At 48.3% G+C, this 21,208-nt stretch overlaps 2 protein-coding genes across 2 annotated transcripts; one reads left to right on the top strand and one right to left on the bottom strand.

The window, feature by feature from the left end:
- Positions 1 to 5,743: 5,743 nt before the first annotated feature.
- Positions 5,744 to 5,968, bottom strand: LOC308427406 (thymosin beta-10-like; the record flags this gene model as incomplete). Its single annotated transcript, XM_080925536.1, has 1 exon — positions 5,744 to 5,968. One exon carries the CDS (start codon positions 5,966 to 5,968, stop codon positions 5,744 to 5,746), a length of 225 nt encoding a protein of 74 aa, XP_080781662.1.
- A 2,113-nt stretch (positions 5,969 to 8,081) lies between these two features.
- RNF114 (ring finger protein 114) lies at positions 8,082 to 19,067 on the top strand (the record flags this gene model as incomplete). The annotated part of the gene is made up of 6 exons (XM_080925751.1): positions 8,082 to 8,224; positions 11,468 to 11,618; positions 14,492 to 14,598; positions 14,806 to 14,920; positions 16,233 to 16,340; positions 17,663 to 19,067. The coding sequence occupies 6 exons, from the start codon at positions 8,082 to 8,084 to the stop codon at positions 17,726 to 17,728; spliced, it is 690 nt and encodes a 229-aa protein (XP_080781877.1). The 3' UTR covers positions 17,729 to 19,067.
- Between the last annotated feature and the right edge of the window lie 2,141 nt (positions 19,068 to 21,208).

Genomic DNA, 21,208 nt, shown 5'->3' with positions numbered 1-21,208 from the left:
GGCTCTTTCAGCCCTCTGGCCTCCCCACCTCTGCTATCTGGTTGTGGGTGCCTTCCCAACACCTCTCCCAATCTTGCTTCCTGGTGTCCAGCCTCAGATCAGTGTTGTTTTCTTTCTGAAGTTCTGATTTGTCCAGCCAGAGCTCTAAGGCCTTTCCTTGTGGCTCTCTACAGCACCCTTTGTCACCTTATCGGCTCTCAGCACATCAAGTCACATATGTATTCACTGATGTCTGCACCTGGCCCTGAGTGCCTTTTCATCTGTATTCCCCGGGAACTTCAATGCATATCTGATTGGGAGCCGTCCACCTGGAGCTCTTTGGTTGCAGGAGTTTTGAACTGCACTCTTAAAAACATGGCAGTACCAAGAAAATGCCTGTGGCTTCTCAGAAGCTTCCTGTGATCCACGTACAAGTTTAGGGGCAGAGCCTGTACTGCCTTTTTGAGATGGTCCAGTTCTGTTCCTAGCTCCCACATCCAGCTTCTCATAACTGTGGCTCCAGGGGACCCACCACTTTTACCTTTGATTTGAGAGCACCTGCACTCACAGGGTAAACACATACACATAATTTACTTTTAAAGAAATAAATTCAACCTTTAAAGGGGCTTGGCAATGGTGGTGCACCCTTTAATCTTAGCACTCAGGAGGCAGAGGCAGGTGAATTTCTGTGAGTTCCAGAACAGCCAGGGCTACGTGGGGAAACCCTGTCTCAAAAAACAAAACCAAAGGAAAACAACAAAAGCTTTTTAGGAGCCAGCAGTGGTGCCTTTCTGTAAACTCAGTGCTCAGCAAATGGGGAAGGAGAATGGGGAGTTGAGGGCTATCCTTGCCTAGAGAGTAAGTTAGGGCCAACCTAAGCTACATGAGATCTATCTCAAGCCACCAAACAATGAAAGAGAAAAAGAAAGCACTCTGAGCCAGTGTGACACCAGTGTGACAAGCCTGTGGTTCACACAAGGCTGTGGGAAAAGTCCCTTCCACCTCTGTGGTTCTGTGAGAGCCAAGAGGGAAACCCTGGGGATGGAAATGCCTGACATTTTCTGTCAGAAAGACTCACGGTCTCAAGAGAGGTACATTTCTCATGTTTTACACAAATGAAGACTGCTGACTTCTGTGCTTGGTATCCAGACTTCATTACATAACGATCCATCCGCAGGTTACATAACAGCCATTGGATAACCGTCAGACACCTTCACTCTTTAGGAGCCAACACTCCACCTACCTCTTTTCCGTTTTTCTCCCTATAAATCACAAAAGTAGCATACAGAACAAAAGCCAAAAGAGTAGTTACCCTGGGACCCCACAGTGGGCTCTTAACACAAGCACAGAGGGTCAGCTCTAACAGCAGTGAGCGGTGTGGCTGCCGAGCAAACCCGTACCTGAAGAGGACAATGAAACTATATGGTGCCTCAAAACATTCTGCAAGAAGAAGACACTGAGACCAAAAAAAAAAAAAAAAAAAATCAGCCAGCATCCTCGAGTATCCAAAGCCAACTGGAAATAGGAATAAGGGGTCAGATGCCAGTTTCCCTAGTCATTCTAGATTCTAGTCCTGGCACTTTCAAGGCTGAGGCAGGAAAATGGCTGTGAGTTCAACACCAGTCTAAGACCTACACAGTGAGAAGTCATCTGGTTTGGAGGGACAGGGAAACACGCCACAGTTAAGAACCCTTGCTGTCCTTCCAGAGGACCAAAGTTCAGTTGCCAGCACCTCCATTACGCAGCCCACAATCACCTAACTCAAGCTCCAGGGTATCTGATACCCAGCTGCACATAAAGAATAATGAATGTGTGTGTGTGTGTGTGTGTGTGTGTTTCCGCCTGTATATGTGTTCACTGTGTGTTCAGACCTGCTAGGACTGGAATGCAGACAGTTGCAAGGCGTGCCCCACCACTGTTCAGCCTATGTTTATTTTCATGTGTGAGAGTATGCGTATGCCCGTCTGTAAATCTGTGCACCTCATGCCTGCAGTGCAGGTAGAGGCTAGAAGAGGGCAGCATCAGATCCTCTAGAATTGGACTTGCAGATAGTCTCCAAGTGCCAGGAATGCCTCCTGAGCCCTGTGAAAGAACACAGTTCTCTTAGTCACTAAGCCACCTCTCCAGCCCTGCAGCCATCTAACTACCTGGCCGTCTCTTCAGACCCAATACAAACAAACCTTTAAAGAAAAAAAAAAAAAAAAACTTGCCGGGTACTGTGATCTGTGCTTGTAATCCCAGGTTCAATCCCCAATATTTCAAGTAATAAAAGTTCATAGTTTTGAGCATGTAGGCAGGTCCAGCCTTCTTTTCAGCTGGGCGTTTTGGGGAGGGAGAAAGCAGTCCAGCAAGAAAGAAGCAAGAGATGGGAACTCAGTTGCTGGCAAGCATATGACTAGGTGTAAAGTAGAGTCTGCGCACACTGTGCAGGCTGTATAGAAATGGTGTCTTCCAGAGTGTTGGCTCAGTGTCTAATGGGCGCTAGATAAGTCTCTGCCTCATCCTCATCTGTCAGCTTCTAGATGATGACAGCACCCACCAGATAGATACAGGTGACAAAAGATGTCTGCCCAAGTGCTTAACCAAGCACTCAGTAGTAGCTACTGTTATTGGAGGTCAGTTGTTAATAGCCCCCTGCTCACCTAAAACTCGGTTTGTAGCTTCGGCTGATCTAGAACTTCTGCCCCAACTTCTTAGGTGATGGGACTGCAGGTATGTGCAGCCACCTTCTGAAGGCTTACCACTTTTGTTTGTTTTTACGTTAATTATTGTGTTTGTGGGGGGAGGTGTCATTGCACACCACAGGGATCTGAACTGAGGTCAAGCACCTAGGCCACCCGCCATGCCAGCCTTCCATCTGACCTTATTCCCATGCCCTCGAAAGAGCCCAGAGCAGTGGTTCTCAGCCTGTGGATTGTGACCCCTCTGCTAGCCTGCATAGCAGATACTTACATTACCATTCATCATAGTAGCAGAACTTATAAAGGAGCAATGGTATGACTTTGTGGTTGGGAACAGTATAGCACGAGGAACTGTGTTAAAGGGTCGCAACGTTAGGATAGTTGAGAAGCACTGGCCTCTGGTCACCACCATGCCTGTTACAGTCCCTTTTCCTTTATATTTTCTTCAGCGTTTTACACTGTGACCAAAGCTGAGTACTCACTATGTAGCACTATGCTGTCCCCAAACTCAAGGCAATTCTCCTGCATCAGCCTGCTTAGACTGTAGGTGTGGGTCCTGAAACCTGACCTTTCCTTTCGATTGAATGAAATATCCCTGACACATCTTTTAAGGACCCTCCCTCTGGACAATAAGCCTTTTAATCTTTTAAAAAGATTTTCTTAAAAATTATTTGTTTTGTTTTCTGTGTGTTCTGCCCGCATGTTTGTATGTGCACTGTGTGTCTGTTTGGTGCCCATGGAAGTCAGAAAAGAGTGTTGGAACTGGAGTTTTGGATAGTTGTAAGCTAACGTGTAGGTGCTAGGAATTGAACCTGGGTCCTTTACATGAGCAGTAATAGCTCTTCTGAACCATCTTTCCAGTCCCTAACTTAAAAAAAAGATTTAATTTTATGTGTATGGGTGTTTTGCCTGCATGTATTCTGTACATTTGTGACCAGTGACCAAGAGGAGAGAAGAGAGGGTCAGATCCCTTAAAGCTGAGTTAAAGCTGATTGACAGCTGCTTAATGTGGGTGTTAGGAACCCAACTCAGGTCCTCTAGAAGAGCAGCAAATGCCAAGCTATCTGTGTGGATTATTAAGCCAATTCCCTTTTTTAAAAAATTTATTTATGCATATGAGTACACTGTCACTATCTTCAGACACACCAGAAGAGGGCATCTGATCCCATTACAGATGGTTATGAGCCACTATGTGGTTGCTGGGAATTGAACTCAGGACCTCTGGAAGAACAGTTGGTGCTCTTAACTACTGAACCATCTCTCCAGCCCTTTTTTTCTTTGTTTTGTTGTTTGTATTTGTTTGGGTTTTTGAGACAGGGTCTTTTTGTGTTGCCCCCTGACTGTCCTAGAATTCACTTTGTATACCAGGCTGGTCTCAGACTCAGAGAGCCACTTACCTCTGCCTCCAGGGTGCTGGGATTAAAAGTGTGCGATGCCACAGCCCACCACGCTGAGCCTATTTCTAACTGTATGTTTGTAATTTGTCTCACGATTATGAGTGCATGCTTTAAGTCAGACTCAGTGTGGTGGAATCATCTCCCCAAACCTCAGTTACTGACCTGCATTCATAGTTCCCTCCTCAAGGTTATCTTGATTTGGTTTGATTTGACTTCATTGTTGGAGGTGGTGTCCTGCGGCCGAGAGTCTGCTGTGCTAACAAGAATGACCTTGAACTCCTGACGCTCCTGCCTTTACCTCCCATAACTGGAATTAGAGAAGCACACACAGCACCTGCCTGGTTAGCATCATGCTGGGCCATATGTGCTGGGCAAGTGCTCCACCAGCTGAGTCACCATCTACCTGTCAGGTCATCCTGCCTGCTGGACAAGATACCAGGATGAAAGAGGTTCATCCGAACTTGACAGGCAGAGACTCTACAGTGGGTTTTACCCTGTGAGGCTTCATGTCCAAGTGCAGCCTGGATTCCCTGGAGGTTAAGGAGGCCATCTAGTTCCTGGATTGAGTACTCATTGACTTGGAGGAAGTTGTCACCCGCAAAGCGGGCACATGTATTCTCTGACTCCTCCACAATTCGTAACCCACAGTGCACAACAGTCCACAGTCTTCCCCTTTCCCCTGTATAAACCCAACTCCAGAGCTTCGAAGCCCTCAGGGCACCCACAAGTCCAAAGGTTAAGAGCTGTTATTACTGGGGATCCACCCTGCCCAACCCACCTCCAAGGAGACATAGCTCACAGGGTTGGATCTTGATCTCATCAGGGTGCTGTTTAACTGAAAACGGTCCCCGGAGGCCATGGCTTTTAGTGTGCACTGTACACACAGGGTACAGGGCTTCAAAGGGTCATCAGCAGAAAGCAAGCATCTTTGCCCTTTGAAGCAAGCAAGGAAAAGCCACATGCCAGCATTCCTTGACAGGAAGAAAACCGTAGTAGAGGAGATGACTCAGTAGTCAGGAACATTTGCAGCTGAGGACCAGATCCCCGAACCCTCATGGGGTGCCTCAAAACTGCCATTGATTCCAACTCCAGGTGATACAGCGCCCTCTTCTGGTCTCTGAAAGCGCCTACAGACACAAGTGCATACATACACAATTATAAATAAAAATATTTTTAAAAGGAAGGAAAGGAGCCAGGTACAATAAAAGTACAGTAGGCTCTGGTTACTCCTCGTCACACCCAGGGCCACAAGCATGCTGAGCTGCAGGCTTATATTGAGCCTGAAGTGAAACTTTAAGATTTATTTATGTATATGAGTACACTATAACTGTCTTCAGACACACCAGAAGAGGGCATCAGATCCCACTACAGATGGTTGTGAGCCACCATGTGGTTGCTGGGAATTGAACTCAGGATCTCTGGAAGATCAGTCAGTGCTCTTAACCACTGAGCCATCTCTCCAGCTCCTCAACCTGACTATAAACAATAGGGACACTCAAGATAGGAAATGGGATTTTTTTTTTTTTTTTTTTTTTGCCACGAGGTGTGTTTTATTTTCATCAATCATACAAATAATTTTCTATAATATCCCAGGGCAAACCGGTGAAATTTGGCAGTGCGATTAGTGGGGGAGGGGTGTCCTTCAGAGACCCACGGGCTGGTGGCATCGGCTCGGAGTGCCCAGGTTCACAGTGAAGCTTGTGGTTCGTGTCCATCTTGCAGGTGGCTCTTCCTCCACATCACGAGGAGGTCTAGGAGATGACAGGGTGGGGTGGGGTGGGGAAATTCACTCTTCTTTTCCTGTTCAATGGTTTCTTTGGTCGGCAGGGTGTTCTTCTCCTGCATCTCAGTTTTCTTCAGCTTGGCCTTATCGAAGCTGGCAACTTCTCCCATGTCCGGCTTGTCTGCCATTTTCTTACAACTCGCGGATTCTTGTTCCGAGTTCGCCCTCCAGGTGCTCCCACTCCCGTTGCTGCAGCAAGACTAGGAAACGGGATTCTAAGTTCAGCTTTAAGCCAACGCAAAAGGGGATGGAAGGGTGTTGGTTCCTGCCTGAAATCCCAGCCTAGGAGGCTGAAACAGGATTGCCATGAGTTTAAGTCAAACTGGGGGCTACATTCTAAGATCTAAGGCAGGCTGACCTACAGAGTGATGTTCTGAATTGAGAATCCCAAATGGGGGTGGGAGAGAGAAATGCAAGCCCACAACCTCAGCACTTGGAAAGTGGAGGCATGAATCAAAAAGACATGAACTTCGAGATCATTCTGTTACATAGCAAATTCAAAGCCCAAAAAGGAGCCTTTGTCTCAACAAAAACGACAAAAACCCAGCCAAACAAAACAAATAACAACAAAACCCTCAAACGTGATCTCCATGCAAAAATAAATGCACCCATTGCTAGTAGAACAGGAGATCAAGATCAGGTAGCCCATCTGAAGTTCACCCTCCCCTTCCCTGAGACAACTGTCCAACCCGATTGCCTGGCACTGTTCAACCGGCTCCAAACGTATTCGAGATTTTTAACAGCTCTGGGTTTTATTGACTTCATAGAGGTTTGGCTCCAGCCAGAGGGTTGTTGCGGACCGCGCACCTGCGTGCGGAGTTCCTGGTTATTGCTCTCCGCGTGATGCTACAGCTTCTCGACCTCCCGCACCTGCCTCTTGCAGCCCCGCAGCTCCAACTTCTCCACCTTTCGCCTTAGCTGTGCCAGCTCCGGCTCCGGGGAGGCGCCTCGGAGGCCATGCGGCCCGGATCGCAAGTGGCTACTTAAGACGACACCGGTGCCCGCTGGCCCAGGGCCACAGGAGCGCGCGCGCTGCAGGAGGCGGCCTCACATCCGGACGACAGTAGCCGGCCCCGACCATGTCGTCCCAACGTCGGCGACCAGGGTTTCGAGCTACGGGATGGGACGAAGCCCGCCCTGTCCCAGCCGTTGTGGGTGAGCTCCGACACCCTCCTGTGACAGCCTCGAAGAAGCCAGCGGACAGGAGAACTAAGCCCTGAACTTCTGGTCCTCCTGCCTTCACTTCTTATAAGTGCTGGGGATTATGAGTGTGCACTACCACTCATGACAGATACTCTGCTAGGGATGTAACCCAGGAACCTATGTGCAAGCTAGAGGAGAACTTTACCTGTGTGGCCACGCCCAAGCTCTGGACAGAGTACTTTCCAGATAATCGTTGATCTTGGAATCAGTCACTGCCAATACGCAGCACCTGCTGTAACTCTTGGTACCTACAAGATATTGGCTGATTATCTTCCTGTTATACCTCCTTCAGTTCAAGCCTCTGTTTTATTTTTCTTTTCCAGGTCACATTCAAGCCATAGGGAAAGGACAAGTATGTCTAGAAAACTGGGAAAGGCTGGAGAGATGGCTCAGCGGTTAAGAGCACTGACTGCTCTTCCAGAGGTCCTGAGTTCAATTCTCAGCGACCACATGGCGGCTCATAACAATCTGTAATGAGATCTGATGCCCTCTTGTAGTGTGTCTGAAGCCAGCGACGGCTTATTCATATACATAAAATAGATCAATCAATCTTTTTAAAAAAGGAGAAAACTGGGAAGGTTAACGGAGGTGGTATTCACCTACAGGCCAGGGGAGTCTGTGAGATACACACGTGCCCCCTTAGAGGTACAGGCAGGAAACCCTTTCCAGTCAGGAAAAACCTTGAGAAATCAAGATGAAATCATCTGGCCGCACCAGGTGGTGCAGTCTGTACCACCAGCTACTGGGTAGGCTGAGGCAGGAGGACGGAAAGCTCAAAGCTCGCCTGGGCAAGTAGGTGAGCTATCTAAGGTCAACAGTGTTAAGACACACTCAGGGTCTGAGTTCCTGTGGGTGAGAGGCGTGGGCACAGCGTGCTGGGTCCTTTAAGCTGACACACCTAGTGGGCGGTGGCTTTCAAAAGCCCCGGCGGGTTGTGGACTCCGCCCATCTCCGTCCATCGCGCGTGCGCAAACGACGGCGGTCCCGCCCCCCTCGGCGGCTCTTTCTCTCTGAGCGCGACGCTTCCTCAGCGGCAAGATGGCGGCGGCGCAGTCGGAGACCCGGGACGGAGCCGCGCAGTCAGCGAAGCCGGCGTCCGAGACGGACCCCCTCAGCCGCTTTACGTGTCCCGTGTGTTTGGAAGTGTTCGAGAAGCCGGTGCAGGTGCCCTGCGGACACGTGTGAGTGGCGGGCGCCCGCCGGGGAGGGGGCGTGGAGCGCGGGCGGGAGACCCGCGGCGTCTGAGGCTGGAGCACTCCCGGCCTCCTCGAGCCTCGGCGTCGCGCCTCACTGCGCCGCCGCCTGTGTGTCCGAATTGCGCCACAGGCCGTCAGGCGGCAAGTATTGACTGCGGGCGCTGGGCTTGCCTGGAACAAAAGGGAAGTTCGGGAGGTTCGACCGTAGCCGCGGGCAGGGTGTGAGGTGCTCGCAGAGGCGAGCTTCCCTCGGGGGAAGTGAAGCCCGGTGTCACGGGCCAGGCTGCCGCAGTCGCTTCAGGAGTTGAGCGTGGGCGGCCTGGGCTTCCCTAGGTGACGTGACCGTGTAGCGGGGTTGAAGTCCATTCTTGCACATTTCACTCAGCTGAGATTGGGATGCTGGACCGCCTTTCTCATTTTCTCTGTGGCTCCGCCCACTGAGGTCACCTAGGAATCGGTCTTCCAGACTCCCCCAACTCGAGCAACCTTTTTGGTCGCACAGGCATCCCTACTGCCTTCCTGTGAGTGTCAGCGTTTTCTAGCAAGTGCCAAGGCTCGCTCACCTGCCAGACCATCCTCTGGTGCGATGCTGGGGGCTAGTTTGGTCCAGGGCCTTCCCAGCAGCATGAGATGCTTGTTACTTCCAGGAGCACTGAGCTCCTGCCAGTTTGGATTCAGGTACAGGTATCCTGCCACCACTACTGCAAGCTTCACGTTGTGACATAGATGACTTCTCTCACTTCTCTCCTGGCTTTGCTAGTTTTTTCATTACATGTAGGGACCCAAGAAGAGAATACCATGTCCTTTCTACCCGTTAGTGTAAACCAGTGTTCCACACAGTGCGCATCTCCAGACCCCTCACAGTTGTCTGCATGCCTCTGTGCTGCTTTGGAATAGAGTTAAGAGGGCAATTTGGCCCTCGGGTTTACAGCTCAGGAAATTGAAGGTAAGTAGTGGCCAGCGAAATAGCTCAGAAGCTCTTGTCGCCAAATCCGATGACTTCAGTTCACTTCTGAGGTGCCACATGGTAGGAAGGATTGACTCCCACAAACTGCCCTCTGGTTTCCAGCTGTCCTCAGTGGCACATACGTTCTTGTGTGCACACACATAAAGGTAGTACTGTTCAAACTATGGTGTGTGTAGTAAGTAGGAGATCATTGTGGGGGGTGTTAACATTTGTGGAAACACATGGCATGAGAAACACCAGAGTTTGAGGCTTCCTTCACCTTCTCCTAGGTCAGAGGGCAAGAAGCAGTCAGTACTGGCAGAGCAAACATGATTGGTGCATGATCAGCAGCTTGGTGCTGTTCGAAGTCAGACACACCTTGGTGAGGGTAGCGGATGTCTCTAAGCCTCCTTCAAGTGCTCTGGGCTCTGCCTCCTTGATTTTTAATGTTTCGCTTTGAAGCTGGAGAGTACTACAGCTGTGCTTGGGGCATTTGATTTTATGAAGTTCAGGTCAAGCCCGGTGGCTACACCCTATCGGGTGTGATGGAGCTCAGATAGCTCAATGCTAGAGAGCACTGATGGAAAGCTGAACTAGCTGATGCCCATTTCTAGGAAGAAGAAACTGAAACCCAGCTCCAGATACTGGCAGCTAAATACTGCCTCCTTGTAGGGGTGTAACTTGGGGACACAGGCTGTAAGCATCTGGTGTACTGTTAAATCAACTGCTTTAATTTGTGTGCTGGCTTGGGATTCCTCAGTTGTTTTGAGTTATTCTTGGGATGGGCTATTGCTAAGAGCCTGCTCACCCTGCCTTGCCTTTTCTCCGTGGCACTCTGCAGCCAGGTCTTTGTGGCCTGCTGTTCAGTGTCATCTCAGTCTCCCTGCGCTCCACCTCCAGACTCTCTGTTTTCTTTATTCATCACCATATGAAATCACTGTGTGTTCTTCAAATACAGCATCAGGCTGGTGGTAGTGATACACACCTTTAATCCCAGCACTCAGGAGGCAGAGGTGCAGGAGGTTCTTGGAGTTAAGTTAAGCCTGGTCTATAGAGCAAGTTCTAGGACAGCCAGGGCTACTCAGAGAAGCCCTGTCTCAAACAAACCAACAAACAAACATGATTTTAAAAAGGTATAAAATAAGGGTGGGGCCTTTGTGTCTCCTCTGCCCTTGGGTAAATAACTAGTTACCTCCCAGCCTAGACTAGAATTTTTGCCTAATAAAAATGATAAAAGATTTCTTAAAAGGATGTGTGTGTGTGTGTATATATACACACATACTTATATGCACACACATATACACACATAAACACACACACATACACACCTCCTGGGCTCTTCCAGCAGATTTCGTTAATGTAACCATAAGATCTGTCAGAGTGGGTAAGTAGTTTGGTTTCCTGTGCCTTAGTAGCTTTCTTGTGCTGTGAGCCAGTAGGTGCCTCCTCTGCCTCTGGATCGTGGTGTCTGAGTTTCTTGAATACGTGAGAGTTTTCAGACTTGAGTACTCCTCCCTCTCACAGTAGCTACTGATCTGTGGTTCTGTACTGTTTAATTTGTCTGCTTATGAGTAAAGTTCCCTTAATACTTTTGAATTTGGGGTTTGGAGTTTGTTTGCTTTGTCTTTTGATACAGGGTCCCTCTATGTAGCTCTAACTATCCTGGATCTTGCTATGTAAACCAGATTGTCCTGGAACTCAGAACCACCAGCCTCTGCCCCCTAAGCGCTGAGATTAAAGGCCTACCATGCACAGACTGAACTTTTAATTCAAGGGCATGGAATATTCTCTCCTTGTCTGCCAATCATACTCTTTTAAGGTTGATCCAAGGCTGCCTCTGAGGTCTGACCAGCACTGTTCTTGGGTTATAGCTTGCCCCGCTGGGTTTGTGTTTCCACAGTGCAAGTGCCAGACATCAAGTGTTTGCAGTACATAGTCAGTGTCCAGTCTTCCAGATGGGTATGACTGTCTTCCTTTTACACACACACACAAAAATGGGGCTCAGGAAACCCCGCCAAAACTCCCTAGTGACAGGAACTAAGCTTTGAAGGCTCAACCATCATGCCTTTATCCAAATACAAGGAGTGTGTGTTTTTTCTCCATAATGTTCTAAAACCCAGGTACAGTTTCTTTTTTCAGCTGTGGAAGGGCATGGTATTTTATTTGAGTAAGATCAGGGAATCACTGTCCCAATCCATTATTCATTGGTGTCTTAAAAGTTGATCCACTTTTGTTGTCTTGTCTCTTTGCATGACACAGGTTTTCTGTATGTCTTGTTCTAGCTTTTGCTCTGCATGCCTGCAGGAATGTCTGAAGCCGAAGAAGCCTGTCTGTGGGGTGTGCCGCAGCGCTCTGGCACCTGGCGTCCGAGCTGTGGAGCTCGAGCGGCAGATCGAGAGCACAGAGACCTCTTGCCATGGCTGCCGTAAGAATGTATGTGGACTTACCGTGCAATGGTGAAAGAGCTAGAGCAAGTGTCTAACGTTAGAGCCGAGTACTTGCTAATAGCGCAAGCTGTGTCCTGGTGACTGTGCTTCTGGGACTGGGAGGGTTGTTGGTAGGGGTTGTTTTATTTTGTTTTTTTTTTTTAACATTTATTTATTTATATATATGTGAGTACATTGTCACTGTCTTAAGATACACCAGAAGAGGGCATCAGATCCTATCACAGATAGTTGTGAGCCACCATGCCGTTGCTGGGAATTAAACTTGGGACCTCTGGAAGAGCAGTCAGTGCTCTTAACCACTGAGCCATCTCTCCAGCCCTTAGATTTTTGGTTTTGGATTTTTCACCTTGCTGGGTTTTACTTTTTCATGAGTTGGTTCAGTGATTAATACTTTTTACTTTTGAGATCCATAGAAATAAATCCCCACCCCCATAAAAGATTGTCTTCAGCTGGGGAGTGGTGCACATCTCTAACCTAAGCACTTAGGGATAGAAGCAGCAAAACCAGCAGCCCTAGATCAGCCTGGCCTACTAAAGACCTACTTTAGAAAGTGTAGCTCTCATATCTGTTTTGTACTTTAATTAGAATATAAGAGTATTTAATGACTTTTAAGATTTATAAAATGAACATCCCTCAGTATAGAGTGCTTGCCTAGCATACAACAAGTGCCCTTTCAACCAGACATGGTGGCCCACCTGTAATCCCAGCACTCTGTGTGGTAGCAGGATCTAAAATTCAGGATCAACCCAGTATGCATGAGGCTGTCTCAATAACATGAACTCCACACTGAGCTCAAAGGAAACTTCATAGTCTGCCACTAGAATCATAAAATGTGAGTCTGGGGTGTGAGGTGGAGGGGAGGTAGCAGTGTCTACCAGAGAGCCATCTCTCCAACCTTCTTTTTTCTTTTTTATACTTGAATTTATACTTGTGTCTCTTTGATATTTAGTTTTAATTTTGTTTGTGTTTAGACAAGGTCTTACTGTAGACCAGGTTGGCCTTGAACTCAGTTCCACCTGCCTCTGTTCCCAAGTGCTGCAATTACAGGCATGAGTCACTCACTACACAGCTGAGTCATTGCTTACCCCTGCCCAGCTTGTTGGGTTTGTTGGGATGTTTGGGTTTTTTTTTTTTTTTTTTTTTTTTTTGGTTTTTTTGTTTGTTTTTTGAGACAAAGTTTCTCTGTGTGGTCCTGATTGACTCATGGAGATCCACCTTCCTCGGACTACAATACCTACAAAACAAACAATAGGGTCTCTTATGGCCAAGGCTGGCATTAAGGGGTCCTCCTGCCTCCACCCCTGAAGTGCTGATTGCATGTGGAAGTGATCATGCCTAGCTGGGTTCTTCCCTGCCCCTTTTGTTTATGTTTTATATTGTTAACATTTATTTATTTTATGTGCATTAGTAGTTTGTCTGCATGTATGTCTGTGTGTAAAGGTGTCAGATTCCCTTTGTAACTAACTACAGACAGTTGTGAGCTGCCATGTGGGTGCTGGGAATTGAACATGGGTCCTCTAGAAGAGCAGCCAGTGCTCACAATTGCTGAGTCATCTTTCCAGCCCCCCTTTTTATTTTTACTCAGGGTCTCCTGTACCCTCAGCTTGCCTCAGATTCAGTAAGTGTGAAAATGTCTTTGAACTCTGAATTCTGAGCATCATAGTGTAGAAGGCTGTAAAATGAAATGTATCTCTTCCCTCGATCCTTTCAGAGGGCTTAGTATTGGGGTACACGCTAAGGCTTTGATAGTCTGTACAGGTTTGTTCCGACATTTAAATTCAGGCTCCTAAGTGGATAGCTGAGTCCATGCCCTGGGCCAGCTCCTAAGTAGCGGCTGAGTGAGTCTGGTGTCTATGCTCTGGAACCTTCGTCTCTCTCTCACTTTTTTTTTTTTTTTTTTTTTTTTTTCAATTTCAAATCTCAACAAACTGTCCTCAATCTTTGTCTCTTTTCATGGACGCTTTTCTCCTGTGTGCTTTTAATTTTCTCCATTTCCAAGGTTAGCAAAGCTGTGTTAGTGGAATGTGCTAATAATGCCAGTACTGGGAGGAAGGAGACAGGGATAAAAGTTCAAAGCCAGCTTGGGCTATATGAGACCCTTTAAGAGCTCCTGGCCAAGTGTGTTAGTGTGTACCTGTAGTCTCTACTGGGGAGGCCGAGACAAGAGGCTTTTTTCAGGCCAGTTTGGGTAATGAATTAAGGCCCTATTGCAAACAACATGAGTACAGCTGGAGGCAGACCTAAGAGTGAGCTATTGAGTTTCTGTGTAGGTGAGGCTAGCTTGAAACTCTTAGTGTTCCTCCTGTCTCACTCTCCCAGAGTCCTTGAGCTCACAGATGTGTGCTGCCATGCCTGAGTAAGAGACAAATTCAGATATGAGTGTAGGGCCAGCAAAATGACTTTGCAGGCAATAGTGCTTGCTACCTGATCTGAGAGACCTGATCAGAACCCGTGGATAGATGGATGCTATATCAGAAGCTCTTGGGCCACCCAGCCTGGCTTACCTACTAGGGAAAGTTCTTGTCTTAGACAAGGAGAAAAGTAAGGAGAACAGCTGGGGGTGTCCTTGGCTTCCACACACACAAGTCACATACACATGCACAAAATAGATAAAAATGTAGAGTACTTTTAAAAATAGCACTCTGGAAATGTCAGTAAGCAGAGGGCAGATGATGGGAGAGTGACCTCACAGTGGAAACAGATGCAGGTGAATGGAACAGCAGCCTGGCTCCTGCCCACTGGCAGTCGGGAGTGGGTCAGTTGTGCAGCCCAGTGTGCGGGTCTAGTTTTCTTGACCTTGGTTTGGGATCACCTCTTATGACTCCTCACTAACTATTGGTCCTGCTCTTTCTATTCAAGTTTGTCCTATCTAAGATCCGGGCCCACGTGGCTTCATGTTCCAAATACCAGAGTTACATCATGGAAGGTGTAAAGGCCACCACCAAGGATGCATCCCTTCAGCAGAGGTACTGACCTACTTCCCAGAAAGACATGGGATACATGTGCTGTTGGAGGGCTTGGGGGTGTGGATTGGGAGAATGGGAGGTGTCACTGGAGCTGGCTAGGGTTGACAGGTTCCGGGATAGGGATGTGTTCATGTCAGGCTGTGCCCCTGATTAGCAAGCACTCAGTTTTTGGAAAAGCTCTCAGGGTGCTCTTTTCTTACTTTCCAGAAGTATCCCAAACCGATACACCTTTCCTTGTCCTTACTGTCCTGAGAAGAACTTTGATCAGGAAGGACTTGTGGAGCACTGCAAACTCACTCACAGCACAGATACCAAGTCTGTGGTAAGAACTGGCTTTTCTTCTTTAACTAGGTGAAAAGTCAGACTTATAGAAAATGGACAGTGAAGTCTTACCCTTCACCTAACTAAACATTTTGCATAACTGTTCTATATATGTATGATTGTTTGGATGATTTAGGACGAGCTCACAGATACTGTGACCTTTTCCCCTTTGAATATTTCAGTGTATATCTTAAATTTTTCTTTAAAAACCACTTAGACAAAACCAACAACAAACTCAGTCTCGTGTAGGCTGTGTTAGCCTCACACTCACCATGTAGCAGGGGTGGCTACGAATCTGATCCTCCTGCTTCACCTTCCAAGTCAGAATCACCATCACAAGCTCCAGCTGCCACGTACAGCTGCAGATGTTCTCTGTTATGTTCTCATGTGGGTGTTGAGCCCGGGGTATTACCTGTTTTAGGCAAGTGCTCCAGCATTGAGCCATGCACCAACCAGCCCAGAAGCTATGGAGATAGTGGGTGTGGTTAGAACTGATACAGGTGGTTCAAACTCCAGCTGGGTTCGAGACTGGGCGCTCTCATTCATAGGACAATCAGAAGGGGAGCAGATGTCGCGTCCTTGTCTAGCTAGGCTCACAGCTCCAGCTCATCAGTGTCTTCAGGTTCCACAGTGAAAGGTGACTTCTAAAAGACCTGGAACTCACGTGGCCATTGTCTGAGGCAAGGCCTAGTATGTGAGAGTGTGGGAGCTGCAGTGGAGTCAAGGAGGCAGACTGAAGCTTTTGGTCTTTAAGGAAGCTGTGGTTTCTTACTGGATACAGGAGGAAGCTGAGATTGTCTGCAGTTGAGGAATGCTGTTTCCCACTGAGTCCAGCTAACTGAGCAGAGCAGGGAACCAAAAGGGGGAGCGTGAGGAGCTGTGCCACCAGTGCAGCCTGTGCTTAGGGCCTGCTCTGCCCTGCCCTCAAGTCACTCTTGTAGCCAGACAGGCCTTGAAATCTGCCTTTTTCCTCTGCCTCCTGGGTGCTGAGGTTACAGACATGCACTCTGCCCCATGCTGGTTCAGATTGGCTTTTTATGTTCACACTTTTGGCCTCATTCCTGTCATCTCATCTTCCTTATCACTGTGTTCTGCTGGATTTTACCTTTATTTACAAGCCTGTACCCATTCCCACGTGTCATTTGAATTGAATAGACCAGTGTTTTCAGGGTTGCTTCATGTTTATGGAGCAGCATGACCATGTCTTATTCCTAGGCTTATCATTCTGATAGCTGTCCTATCAGAAAGGGGCTGAGCAGAGGTCATAGGGTCGGCTCAGGCATCAGATTGCAGCACCTTGCTCCTCCTGACAGGTTTGTCCCATATGTGCCTCGATGCCCTGGGGAGACCCCAGCTACCGCAGTGCCAACTTCATGGAGCACATCCAGCGCCGCCACCGCTTTTCCTATGACACTTTTGTGGTGAGTCTGGGCCACCATGGGGAACAGCACTACTGTTCAGGTTTCTGGAAGGGAGTTCCCTGGAGCCCGATTCTGGATTGAGGAGCTCTCAGTCCCAGAGGGAAGCTGTCTCTTTGTGGGCAGGTGGGTGGCCGAGTGGGACTGAAGGTAGCTGCCTGAAAGTACGAGTGTGGCTTAGAGGGAGAGCCTTTGCCTCTGCATAAGACATACAGGGCTCTATTCCCAGCAGTGTAAAGACAGAAACACAAGCCAAGGTCAGGCTGCAGAAGGGCAGGAATGAAGGGCAGGCGTATAGTGTGCATACAGAGGACGCACGTTCAACTCCCAGCATACCTGTAACTCTAGCTGGGGATATCAAGCACCCTCTTCTGAACTCTGCAGGCACCTGCCACATTACATTCTCCACTGCACATACATGTACAGAAATACATTATAAAAATAAGTCTTGGGCTGGAGAGATAGGTCCGTGGTTAAGAGCACTGGCTGTTCTTCCAGAGGTCCTGAGTTCAATTCCCAGCAACCACATGGTGACTCACAACCATCTGTAATGGAATCTGATGTCGTCTTCTGGTGTGTCTGAATACAGTGACAGTGTACTTATACATAAAATTAATATATCTTTAAAAAAAATAAAAAGGCATTGGAGTACTTGGTCTGTGCCAGTTGTGTGTACTATCTTTTGGAGCACTCACTTTCCATTGAGGAAGAAATTGGTTTTTTTGGGGGGGGGGTCTTTATGTATGTATGTCTGTATGTATGTATGTTTGTGTGCTTCTGCACCTACACACTTGACTACAATCTGCATTCGTGGACAGAGGCTAGGTATCAGCATCAGATGTCTTCTCACTCTCCACCCTATTCTTTGAAATAGGGTTTCTCCACCTAGACCGGCTAGTGGGACAAGCCTCTGTGACTGTGTCTCCAGTGTAGAGCACTGAGATCACAGGCATGTACTCCGTACCATCTTACATGGACGGTTATTTGTTTTTTATTTTTAGAGTGTTTGCCTGAATGTGTATTTGTATATCACATGTGTGCAGAGCCTGCCAGAGGTCAGAAGGGACTGGAGTTAGGTGGTTATGATCCACCATGGGTAATGGGAATTGAACCTGCCTCCTCTGGTGTCTCTTCAGCCCCAAACTGTTACTGTTTTACTTAATGATGGAGACAGCAAAGACACTGAGAGACAAAGTCATTTTTCCAGTTCCTCAGCAACTAGATGGGCCGGGGTCCTTAGCTCTCCAGACTCTTGGGAGGCCCCTATGAAAGTGACTCTTCTGGGTGTGAACAGCTACTTAGGCTGCTGTCTTTTCTGCCCTCAGGATTATGATGCTGACGAAGATGACATGATAAACCAGGTGTTGGAACGCTCCATTATTGACCAGTGAACAGGGTCCTGGGGCTGTCCACCTCACTCTAGAGCTTCCATTATGCATTAGGTGTGAGCCCTTGACCTCCTGCTCCTCACATGTAATGCAGATCTGAAATTGAGCCATGGCATCTGACAGGGCCACTACTTAGGGCCATGGGGCCCTAGGTCAGAGAGAGCCCTGTTTCCTCTGGGCTCTTGCCAGCATTGTCTTCCCACTGGTAATCTTGTTTGTCCCATGGTCTGCTTTCATTGCACCTCAGCTACTGCTTCCTTTAAGAAGAGTCCAGCTGCTTCTTCCACATGATCTTATTTCACATTCATCCTGTTGTCCAGTGTCCATTGCTTAGGCCCTCCCAGCCAGCCAGGACCCTCCCAGTGAATAGCACAATAAAGCAGGGACTCCCTTCCTTGGCCCTGAGGTGCCTTGGTTCTGCGGTTTACTGGGCTAGGGCTCTGCTCCTCTTCTCCTGGTGACATAGCAGTCTGATGGTAGAAATTTGGTTACTGCTGTTTCCCTACATCTGCACACCGTACATCTGATGGTGCCTTTTTAGGATAAGGTACCACCATAGAATTGTAGTGGAAATGTTGAGTAGCAAAGATGGGGTGTGTTCATCTGTAAGTAGGGAGTAGGTGGAGGGATGTGTGGCTTTTTTGATTTTCTTTGATACTGATGAGTGTTCTCAGTTGGCTGGGTCATATGCCCCTCTGTTGAGTATCTGATGACCTTCTTTCTCTGAAGAATATATTGGAGGGAGGCACCCACTGCTGTGTGCTGCTTGGTAACCGTATTGTATATGTTTTAAACCCTGACTTTCAGTTTGGAGGCAGTGGTAAAGCCAGGGTCATATCTCTGGGAAGTTAAAGTTAAGCCCCTGCGAAATCAAAGGAGGTGATCTGCTGGAGGTTTTCTTGGGCAGCAGCTCTACAAGCTCAAAATCCAGCACATTTTACCACCAGTCTAACTCACAGAACAGACCCTCTGACAGACCTAGGGCTTTTCGATAAGTCTTCTTTCTAGTCATGTGGCTCTGGTTTGCCTGAGGCTGCATGCAACATTGTACTTCAGACGCCACACCTCTACAGGGGTGCCTCTGCCAGAGTGAAGCCGGTTCAAGATGCCAGCAGAGTCAGGATCATTTTCCCAACGTTACTGCTTCTTTACCCTCTGGAAAGGTTTGCTCAGGAGATGTGTGGAGGGATGTTTGACGAGGCCTTGCCCTGAGGGACTGAGAAAGGCACAGCTGTGCCACAGTGGGGCAGAAACCTCTTGTCCTGCATCACACTCGCTGTTTCTAATATAATGACTTTCCAGAAGTGTGCTTATGTTTTGGTGAAATATAAATAAATTCCATAATTTATCCAACCAGCAAGCTGCAGTGTTTTCATTTTTAAACAGCTTTTTCTGAAATGTGGGCTCAGTAGCCTCTAGAAGTTGCTGTTACTTTAAGGAAGCATTCTCGTCTGTCCCTGAGTCAACCTTGTCGACCTCGCTTCTAGTCAATTCTGAGACTTCAGCAGCTGAGTCTCAAGCATCTGTCTTCTCTGACAACTGAGCAGAAGACTGTCCATCTGTATGTCCCCATCCCCCCTTAAAATAGGGGAATTCACAATAGCAGACCAAGCTCCAGACCCACAGCTGCAGTGACTTGGGTGTAACAGGAAGTTCCAAGGACTCAGATTCAGGCCTTTATGTGTGCACTGTACCAATTGCTAGCCCCTTATGGACTGAGGCCATGGTGTCTAGTGAACCATCTAAAGGGGCGTACAGAACCCTGCACTGGATGCTTCCTGGGAGTCTCTTAGGGGCTAGCCTCCTGGGCATTGTTTCTATCTTGGTCCCATAGGGACCTGAATAAGGCCCAGAGATCTCAGCAGTTCCTGTCTCAGTCCTGACTGCGAACATGTTAGAATGAGCCGTTCTGTTTATTCCATCCTGGAGAGGACAAGAGGAAACACCTAGTCCAGATGTCCAAGAATGGCTTGTTCATCACCTCTCCAAGGGGCTGCAATTACATCTCAGTTGAGTCCTGAACTCCAGTTACAAGTCTGACACTGGAAGTAAATCTCTTGTAATACTAGAAGACATCTAAACGTGACATATGCCTAGGCAGAGTGGCATACACCCTTAATCCCGGAGGCAAGAGGCAAGCAGATGGATCTGAGTTTGAGGCCAGCCAGGGGGCCGTCTCCCAAGATTTGAGCTGAGTTCAGAGGCCTAAGGTGACAGCATTCTATTTACCCATGAGGCACTGTGGGACTATGCGGGGGTCAGTGGAAGGAGACTGAGCATGTGTAGAAAGTGGGGTGGAGGGTCCATTGTCTTGAGACATTGGGATTCTGATGGACAAGGCCCAGCTTAGGTGCAGATGAGGCTCTTTGAACATGTGAGAAGATGACCAGGAAGCAACCATTGAAGTAGCCATAATGTTGACTGGCACCCAGCATGGTCTCACTGGGTCAGGTGTGAAAAACAGGGAGTGACCCCATAGTTGGCCCCTGAAGGCCAGGTAAGTAGAGGTGTGGGAGTTGAGCCCCAGCAGTCATCAGGAGGGGGGGAAATCCGTCCTATTTATTATTGATCTTCCTGCTTTTGTTTGGTATGTGTTGAGTGACTGCTACTTTGTAGTCCAGGCTGCCCCAGTTTTCAGCAATCTACCAACCTCAGCCTGGAGCGATAGAATCAGAAGCTGAATGTCACCCATATCCAGAAGGGGCAAGGCCTAGAGTTCTAGAGTTCTGTACACATAACAAGGGGCCAGCCTGGCTCCCTGGCATGCCCTTCCTCACCCACCCCTGCCCCCACTCTACCCTAGGTCTGAGTAGCAGTCTCAACTGACTGCTGCAATCACAGCCAGACTTGCCAGCCCCAAGCTAGACAGGCCCACTGCATCACAGTTCTGTCATGGCGTCTGCTAGCTGCTTGGCGAACTCCTGTACCTCAGCTCCCTGTTATTCCTCAATCGAACGTAAACTTCCAAGCAGAGTATCTTTCTCCCATGCGACTGTCTCCAGTACCTGAGAATCCTCCCATCTCATCAGCCACAGACCCTCTCTTCATGGCTGACCTCAGGTTGTGCTCCGCCACACAACCCAAAGAGTTGTCCCAGAATCCATGTGACCTCATAGCCAGACTGGCCATGAGCTCCGATGTGGAGCAGAGAATGATTATGAACTCCCTGTTCTGCCCTTGATCCCCAAGGATAGGGATTAGAGGCATAGGTTTCTACACCCAATTTGGCTTTAGTTTGATGACTGGAGACCAGACCCAGGACCTGTGGGAGAGATTGAGTCTGCTGTCAGAGATTGGGAAGGCTCTACAGCCCAGGCTGAGGCCCAGAGGGGCCCATGAGTATCTGAGAGAAGATGCCTGAACCAGTGGTCAGGAAAGTGGGGTTCAATCTCTGGGTGCCCCAAAGACACACAAAAGAGAAAGTCTGTAAGCTGGACTGCTCTCTCTCTCCCTCCTCCTCTCTGCAGGTGACTTCTTGCTGCT

This window comes from Micromys minutus, assembly GCF_963924665.1.
Source record: "Micromys minutus genome assembly, chromosome: 11".
In the NCBI taxonomy this organism is placed as follows: domain Eukaryota; kingdom Metazoa; phylum Chordata; class Mammalia; order Rodentia; family Muridae; genus Micromys; species Micromys minutus.
Note: the sequence above shows the minus strand (reverse complement) of the source record. Positions and strands in the feature narration are given on the sequence as shown.